This window comes from Sinocyclocheilus anshuiensis, unplaced genomic scaffold (assembly GCF_001515605.1).
Source record: "Sinocyclocheilus anshuiensis isolate Anshui unplaced genomic scaffold, SAMN03320099.WGS_v1.1 scaffold274, whole genome shotgun sequence".
Taxonomy (NCBI): Eukaryota; Metazoa; Chordata; class Actinopteri; order Cypriniformes; family Cyprinidae; genus Sinocyclocheilus; species Sinocyclocheilus anshuiensis.
Genome location: NW_015547698.1, coordinates 2,705,737 through 2,715,693, shown reverse-complemented (window position 1 = coordinate 2,715,693; position 9,957 = coordinate 2,705,737). Strand labels below are relative to the sequence as shown.

The 9,957-nt window shown below is 35.1% G+C and overlaps 1 protein-coding gene across 1 annotated transcript in view; it reads left to right on the top strand.

Moving 5' to 3' along the window:
• Nucleotides 1-3,607, top strand: part of LOC107703855 (neuromedin-K receptor-like) — an 11,239-nt gene extending 7,632 nt beyond the window's left edge. The window contains exons 4-5 of the mRNA XM_016506642.1: nt 1,230-1,426; nt 2,422-3,607. Coding sequence (XP_016362128.1) covers nt 1,230-1,426; nt 2,422-2,704 — 480 coding nt within the window. The 3' untranslated portion in view covers nt 2,705-3,607. The remainder of the gene's footprint in view (nt 1-1,229; nt 1,427-2,421) is intronic.
• The last annotated feature ends 6,350 nt before the right edge of the window (nt 3,608-9,957 follow it).

The window sequence follows — 9,957 nt, the reverse complement described above, 5'->3', positions numbered from 1 at the left end:
TCTTACTGGCCTGGTGGGAAGCTTCGGGGCCTTCAGGGACGATGCTGAGGACGGGGACAGATAGTTCGCGAGCATCTGTTCCACCGCCGGCACCGCCCCATATCTCAGTACGGTGTCTCGCCGAGGGCGTTCCCAAAGTGTTCGACGCAGCTCGAGTTCCTGAAGGGGAACTGTATTAAAGAAAACAATCCTGAAAAAAAAATCCTAAAATCTTGGAAAAAAAAAATGTATCATGGTTTCCATAAAAAGCTGAAGCAGCACAACTGTTTTCAACATTGATAATAATCAGAAATGTTTCTTGAGCATCAAATCAGCATATTAGAATGATTTCTGAAGGATCATGTGACACTGAAGACTGGAGTAACGATGCTGAAAATTCAGCTTTGATCACAGGAATAAATTACAGTTTATAATTTATTCAAATAGCGAACAGTTATTTTTCATAATATCACAGTTTTTACTGTATTATAGACCCCAATCTTTCGAACTGTACTGTATGTGCAGACAACACTGCTGTTCAAAATAGATTTTCAATATCACAAGAGGTGTAAACTGAGGTTGGTCACCTCAAATTTCAGTCCGACAGTCTCTTCCTGTCTAATTTGTGTGTACTTTGTTCATTGTACTTTCTAAAATGTGCTGAACCGTGGGCCAGATGCAGCTAGTCAGATGTCAGGCTGTGCGAGATGTGAGGCTGTTTAGTGTAACAAGAACAAACGACTCCTGGACCCTGGGCTGTTTAGTGTAACAAGAACAAACGACTCCTGGACCCTGGAACAGTCTGCTCCATTCTGTCCGCCTGATGCCAGTAACAACAAATCAAAAACACAAAATTGTCATTTGGTGCCATTTACATATGACATATGCAATTATGTACTTTTCAGCACACTGCAATTTCCTCCTGCTCTTTCATGATAAAAACTACCACGACTCTTAATTGAGGTTGACTCACATGTCTGATGACCGGTGCAAAACTTTCAGTGTGGTGCTAAATCACTATCCGACATGTTTCCTCTCGTCATTCATTATCTGTTTTCAGGTTTGAGTTTTTGTTCACTGAACAATGGCAGCAGATGGCTTTGAGTCGGCAGATGGAGACTTCAGACTGCGAGCTGAGCCGTGACTTTCCCTGATGCTGTTTTCTTCCAGAACACAAGAAGCCGAAACTCATATGCTTTGCTGGCATATGCTTCATGTTGTGACTAAATGATCACTGGCTCTCTCCTCAGGTGGTGAAGATGATGATCGTGGTGGTGGTGACCTTTGCCCTCTGCTGGTTGCCCTATCATGTCTATTTCATCGTGACGGGCGTAAACAAGCGTCTGAACAAGTGGAAGTCCATCCAGCAGGTCTATCTGTCTGTGTTGTGGCTGGCCATGAGCTCCACCATGTACAACCCCATCATTTACTGCTGTCTGAATGGCAGGTAATGAATCACTCATATACTAATATACACTCAAGGTGCAAAATTAACTGCAAGATTCAAGATTCCAGATTTTATTTCTCACATACAAGTTATATAACATACAACAAGCAGTGAAATGTAGGTCTGGCATACTGTTTATAGACTGCAAAAAATAAGAAAAAAAATTAAATATACACAATATATAAACTTATTGCCACATCTGCCGATAGAGAACATTTTCTGGCCATATATATATATATATATATTATAATTTGTAATATTGTAGCAATATATTTAATATATCAATATATATAAATAATATATAATTTTAATATATTCTTTTTAATAATATATTTAATATATTGATTTATAATATATTTAAATTTAATGTTTATTTTTATCATTCAAAAATTATGATTTATTTATAATTTTAATGTATTATTTGAATATAAAAGGGTGTAATCCTTACAGTTCTATATAAATTATGTAGTTACTTGGTCTTATTTAATAATGAAATAAATTGTAACATTTTTGTATTTATTTAATATTTATTTGTAATAAAAATATATTTAATATAGTAATAGTATAATATAGTAATATTAAATATATCTATATAATATTTATGTATTTATATATTATATTATGTATTTACATAATGTTATTTTTAATAATATATTTAATACATTTTAAATGCTTAATATATTTTATTTGGAATCAAATCAGTTTCAAAATATTACAAAGTATCATTCTTAGACTTCTATTTAAACTTTATAATCTTGCCGTTCTTAATAAACTTACTGGTCAACTGGAGAGTAACTTGCTTATGTTTACTTGCTAACGCTTTTTAGGTATTGATTTTTGGATCTACACAATTCCTATACATATAAGATCTATTATCCTAGCTTATTATGAAGCTATTATTAAGAATCAATTCATTATAGCCTATTAATGTTATCTGTTGTGTTTTGAGATGAACTAGGAATCCATTTAAAAAATATTTTTTTCCAAACCTCCAGGTTTAGGGCCGGTTTCAAACGGGCCTTCAGGTGGTGTCCCTTCATCCATGTGTCCAGCTACGATGAACTCGAGCTCCGTCCCACCCGTCTCCACCCACACAACCAGAGCAGCATGTGCACCCTGTCCCGCATCGACACCAGCATCCACGGCGATGACCCGCGCCAAAGCAACCGCAAGAGCACCAAGTCCCAGCGTCAGGTGGAGGTCAAAGATGAAAGCACAGCAACTACTAAACTCTGCCTTCACAGAGAGCCCACGTTTGCAACCGAGCAGCTCAGCTGAAGGGCCCCAAGTGCATCAGATCGTGGTTCTGTTATAGGTTCTCTGTCATAGACATACTTTATAGCACAAAGCGAATACATCCACAGGTGTTATATAAATGAGATACTGTACACGTCAGTGTGTGCATTGAGACTAAATGCACTCAAACCTGCAGCATGATGAGGTAATACTGCCTCCAAGTGGAGAACTTTGAGTGTTTTCAGTGTAGTCTAGCATACTACTCAATGCATGCTGCCTAGTATATACTGCATACTGCCTTCTATGCTTCTTTATATAGAACACAACATAGTACACATTATGCAATGACAAACATTTAAAACATGAAAACATAGCATGCTACACTACAGATGCATGACCTCATCATGTTGCTTGATTATCTAGGAAAATACATTTGGCACATTTGATTCAGTTTTGTTTACAAAAAATGGTTAAAGTCTGTCAGATAATGCTAAAATGATGCTAAAATCTGATTCATTCATTTCAATAGAATTGGACTGTCAAATCAAAGTCAAGTGTGTCCTGCACATTTTGACAGCTGTTTATCTTTGTACATGCACAGAAAATGTGCATTCTGTGCATTTTGAACATATCCAGCACTTCTCCTTCTGCATGAAAGTGTATTTCAGTTAGATTTTTTTGTAAGGGAGATTGACTTCAAAAGTTTAATTGAATATAAATCTTACTGTAATAATACATCTGAGCCAACAAACGTATAGGCAGATTTTAAACGTGTGCTGTGAGATGAATCAATGTCAGGAAATGAGTCTAAATGATTTTAAATAGAGTGCTGCTTCACTGAGTGACAGAAATAATGGGCTTTATTTGAATTTCATAAAACCATTCTCACATACATTGGTGCACAAAGCTCTGTCTGTTTCGTAAATAAGGTCTAATGAATGTATATAAAAGACTACGATAACTGAACTATACAGTTTATTTTTGTCTTGTTCATGTTTGATATATTACAGTATGTGCTGTATTTATGATGGACTGCACCACTGATAATGTGCTTATATGGTTTGTATTGAACTTAATGTGCAAAGTTAACATTTCATGACCTAAAATCACTGAAGTATAGTCATACAAGCTGGATGTGGTAGAAGTGCTTTTTACGTTTAAATACATTGATGATGTTTTTCCAGCTTTTACACCTGCTTTGATCTTAACTAAAAATATATGTGATAAACTGATCATGTTGGTATGGTCATATTGTTTTGATGTTCAATGTGAACAAACGTGTATTAAAGTGAGCATCGAATATGATGACAAACTCTTTGTTAGAATTATTTTCTTTGAGAAACACCATGACATGTTTAAAGCAATGAACTAGCATGACAGACGGTTAGCAAACTTGATGTTTTCTGCAGCAGTTCTTTCTTTTGAGCTCATGCATTGCTCATTTATGGTTGCTGGACCGTGCTACACTTGCTAAGCTTGGTGTTGACAATAATATGCTGGTACAGTTACAGTCACGTGTCTACTTTGGTTTGGACTGTTTCGAAATCAAAAATGCATTCCCATTTCCGTCAGAAAATGTTTTAGATTTAGCAAGCGTGCGATGGTTTTCAAAACTGCTAAATGAACCGAAGCAAGCGCAACTCACGTTCATTTTTTGCCATATGTATCGCATGTTGTTTTAGGTAATTGCAACAACCAGATGGCGCCATTGTCTGTATTTTTAATTCTGTGCTAGTAAAAGCAATTTGAAGGTTACAAAAACATTTCGGCTGGGAACACATTGTTCCTACAGCAGCTTAAATCCAGTGTCAAGATATTGTTTATGTTGAATTTTGAAGGATATGTTAATTTCCTTATTTAAATCCTAAAAGCATACAGCAATCCGCAACAGATACAAACTTCAATGATATGAAGAAGAGAATTGTTTATTTTTGGGATAATGCTTAATGTTATTGCAGTGTGATTGCAAAATGTATTCTCATATCTCTTTTTTCAGTATGATGCAAAGGGCCTGTTTCACATGACTTCCTGTTTATTGTAAGTACATCCCTTGCTCAGAATATCTCCCAAAATCTCCCTTCCTATTCCCTGTTGAATGAACCATTTCCCAGCTATTGACGTCTAAACCGGTAAAGACAGGAAAAACGACCCTTACCGCTACTGGGCATAGAAAAATATCTTTTATGCATACATAAAAGCTACACTTGATATATAACACTGTCTCTGAAAGCAAAAAAAAAAAGTAATTATTGTAGAAGATGTTTGTTTTGCTAGGCCCCTCACAAATGCATCATTATATGTACTAACTGCCTTCATTGAGGAGCTGGTGGGTTATTTGGGTAAAGTGGAAGCTACCAAGTTTGGGGTGTCCGAGGGGGGATGCTGAGTTCAAGTCTGTCACGTGTGCACATGTACTGTATGACCCAATCCCCTCCCATGCATCCATCCAAACACAGCTCACATATCCCTTTACACTAGTGTCTGCTCACACAGACCATCTGGGAGGGTATCGATTTATGTGTTATTTTAGTCTCTTCTCACTAACCTTCAAGCTCTTTGCAAGGTCAGTATAATGCTCTGATGAGTCATTGTTGTTCAACAGTACCAGGTCTAAAATGGCCAGGTATGATCGTGTAATCTCAGGACGTTTTGTGAAAAGACGGAGTCACCTCCTGGACTTTATAAAGAGTATATAATGACATTTTTTACTCTTTTATGCATTCTGTCTATGTGCTGAAAACTCTTCACATTGCAAGACTCTTACATACTCAATTACTCAGTTTAATGTTATTTTTTTTTTGTATTATTTAATGATATAAGTAATAATAATGAATGTTATTACTATCATCAATAACAACAAAACAACAAAAACGATAATACCTATTTATTTATTTATTTGTTTATTTATTTATTTTTATCTATTGCCCCTGCATTTATTAAGTTTAGTTTAATTGAATATTTTTATTAGTATATTTCAGGGACTATATAATAATAATAATAATAATAAAATATTTTCTTAATAATATTTATTTATTTATTTATTTGCTAGTAATACTTTTTTCTTACTATTATTATTAATAATACAAATAATAATACTTAATTATTTGTTAGTATTTATTAATTTACTTTATGGGGTGATTTATGGGGGGAAAAGCTTGAATTTCATATTATTGTGACAGTAAACACTGTCACTTCTGTACATGATCAAAAATGGTAAATAAAAAAACAAATACGCAGACTTAGGCACAATATATATTGAACTGATGCTGCATATCTGACCAAGCATAAGCTCATCCCTGTACTATTGTCTCTTAATCACCAACAGCGTATTTCAGAGTTGATTACATAATAATTATTGTTTTTAAGAAAATAAAGTTAAGCCCTACGAGACCCACTGCCATGATAGAGTTGAGAAAAACTGTAATGATACAATAGCTGGCCTGTATCACAAAAAGCCTTTGTGAGAACTCATATTACATCTGAGCTGGAGTTTGGCCGAACCCATGGGAGACTCTCAATTTTATGATCTGATCATCTCAAAACCCAACTTTTGAGCCTCACTTCTGTGAGATCTAATCTAATAGAGCACATGACTTTAGAAACAACTTCCCTACAGTCATGCAATAGTGCTGGCAGCATCATGCTTTGGGAAAGGAGAAGGATGTTAGGAAAAATGTTTGTGTAGAAAATGTACTAAAGAAAAAAAAAACTCCCCTGAAGAGAATATGCTTCAGTCTGCATGAGCACTGGGACTGGGAAGATGAGTTTTGAGTTTCCTCTCTCAACAGGACAATGACCAGAGAAACTCCTTCAACCCTAAAAGAGGCATGTCCTGGAGCACACTGTGATCCAATCGAGCATCTGTGGAATGACGTAAAAAATTGCGGCTCACATTCAGTTCCCATCCAGTCTGATGGAGCTTGAGAAATGCTGGAATGAAATGGACAAAAATTCCAATGTGAAGATATGCAATGCAGACAGAGACTTGAGCAAGGAAAATGCAACTACTGGCAAAGGTGGTCCTACCAACTCCTGGGAGGGTTTTAAAATTGTATTTAAATTATGTATACATTTGATATATTTTTAATATATTTGTAAATACTATTTTTCTTATTGTTCTTGTACATTTATACAAAATGGCAAAAAGTTAAATCATTGAACATTATTAAATTATGCAGTGATGATAATAATAATAATAATTATTATTATTGTTAGTGTTAATAATGTGGTAAATATATAAGCAGTAAATATGTTATACAGTATGTACTGTACTGTGTGTATATATATATATATTTATATATATATTAAACAGTTCAATTATGCAATGACAAGGTGTTATGCCTTATTGATATGGAATGTCTGTTATTAAATAAAACAAAGCATTTATTTATTTTATTATGGAATAACTATACTGATATACAGTATATAATACTTTTTAAATGTCTATATAAATACTTTAATCTTAGTATTATATAAAGCATGTATGTGTGTATATGTAGTTAATTCTAAATGATATAAGTAATAATTAAAAATTAATTAATATGATTAATGATTGTATTATATATTATAGTAATAAATTACATAAATTCACACACATGCATATATGTATTTATATGGACCTACTGGATTTGGACATACAGCTGCAAACTTTTAATATATTTACAACATCTTAAATGTTAGTATCACTACATGTTTGACTTCAATGTAACACCAACCCACACACACAAACAGATGGTGAACTTTGTGGCATCACAAACACACGTACACGAGAGAATCAAAGGTTCAAGCAGCAATGTATGTTCAGCGATGTTTGTCTGCTTTGAACAATGCTCAGATTCACTTGAAGCTGACGAGGTTCACATGAAGTGATGCTAACACATAGATTTCATCTAGATATGTCACGTGGAATCGTGGGAACCCCATATATGAACCATTAGTTTCCTAAAATGCCATGTGACAAAATTTGGATAATCATATGGCAAACAATCCATCATCCAAGATTTTGTTGGTTTATATTTTCCGATCAAACACATAACCCCCCCATAAAATCAGAAACAGCTTTGAGCCTTTCAGAATCGCAATATTTACGATTGTTTTCCGTGAAAATCAATCTACACACGCATATTAGGTTTGGTTAACAGATTTTAACTTCTGAAAAATGGCACACCTCATCTTTAATATTATTTTCAAGGTTCCTGCTTGCATGCATAGTTTAGATAGAACTGCATGAATAGCCAACTATCGAAGCACAGGATAATATTCTTATTCATAAATCAAAAGCAATGCTGACCACTGCTAATAAACCTTACTATATCGCTCTCTAAACAATAAGCTGCAGGAAAGGCAGCAGTTGATGTGTGCATGCAGTCAGCACTTTTCGGCCCTGTCGAGGGGCCCTACACTTCAAAACCCACACTGATGATGATGATGATGATGATGATGATGGCAAAAGGCAGAGCTGGACAATCACATGTGTCGTGAGCAGGGTGTTCCTGACAGCTGTTTTCCCTGTGAATGTCCCTCTGTGTCCGACACCAGCTGCTAGGCCTTCAGCACAGAGCGCACACATGTCATATAGAGGCTGTCAGACTTCACTTCTGTCAGTTTAGCCCGTTTTAAAATCACTCTCTGTTATCATCTGAAGTATGGCTGAAATGTGGCGCAGACTGAAGAGGGAATGTGGTGTTATAAGAAAAAATGGAAGGCTTGCAAGTGTAAAAAAAATGAAAGTAACCACCTCCAGATTGCATAAGACTTACCAAACTGTGTTGTTATGATTGACAGACTTTTTGCATAATAGTAATCTCTTAACTTGTATTTGTATTGGTATAAAATATGCATATGGTACAGTACATTAAGGCCATATTTAGCTAAACCTGAACAAAAAATCATCAGTCATTCTCATTATTTAGTTGGCTTAATTTGATCATATTACTTTAGAAAGCACAAGCACTTTTTTCCAGCAAAACAATAAACTTTGTTCAAGCTACAACAAACAATCAAGTCAAAGACAATCAACAATCAAGACAATCAAGTCTGACTTTTAACAGGGTTATTATCATTAAACTCATTACTTTAAATAAAATATAAAAACTTATTTTACTTCAGCTAGTTGCGATATTTCTCGTTTTCATTTAAAGTTGGTACTAAAATAAATAAAACTAAAACTTAATAAAAACTATATAGACATATATATATATATATATATGTATGTATTTTTTTTTAAATAATAAACATAAACACACAACTTAATTACAAAAAAATTAAGATTATAATAATAATGAAATAAAATCTAATTCAAAATGCTGACAAAAGCTATAATAGTGTATCTGAACTTCAGTGTCCAAAAGTATCTACTGTTTAGTGTTGCTGTATAGTGTTTTAAGGATACACAAATATATTTGAAACAAATATGCCTTGACCTGCTGAAGATCTGATCGATGTTACACAGAATCAGTAAGTGGCAGACAGTTCAGCTGAAACTGTAACTATGAGAATCCCTCTGGTGGAACAATATTACCATTAAATCTTCCCTCTGTGACCAGATCATGGACAGAAATGCTGTTTTGCCCCACGATATAGCCAACTGATCACTGATGAAAGACTAAAATAATTTTCTGTGTAACTGCATCTGTGCCTCTATCATGACGTAATATTTTCAGCATCACCTGCAGCTGGCCGATAAGCGCTCCTCCACCAACTAGCTGTATTAACTGGGCTGACATCAATTCAGTGGCATTCCAGGAACTAGCTACTTGTATTTGGTGAATGCATAGCTGTAAAGAGCATCACACGCCTTGCGGCTAATGAGCATGTAAACGCAGCAGTCGAGAAAGTAGCGTGTGACGTCAGGTCCCCTTTCACCCAGTTTCTGCTGCTCGCGCTCCGAGGCGAGGTTACTCTCGGTCATTGCAGCACTGCAGCGTCGTTCTTGCCTTTAAACTCGGTCTTAGATTAATAATGTCATTACATGTGCGTTTAATGGACTTAATTTACTTGAGGGAAACATTTGGTTTAATGCATAATTGTGTAAATGTGTAATGGAAAGAGTTCAACATAAAACGTATAATGCATGAATATATTCAAAAGCAAGATGTTATGATGCCCGAGTATACAGAAGAGCTATATTTCTCCAGCACCCCCTCTCCCTCCCCCTTCGCGGGGTTACTATCGGACAAACCGACTCTTTGCGCTCAGCTGCTGAGAGGAGCTTGAAAATAAGTGATGATATTTGCTTCCTCTGGCGAAATATTGTTTGACTCCGCATAATTCTCTAATTTTAAGGCATTTTAGAC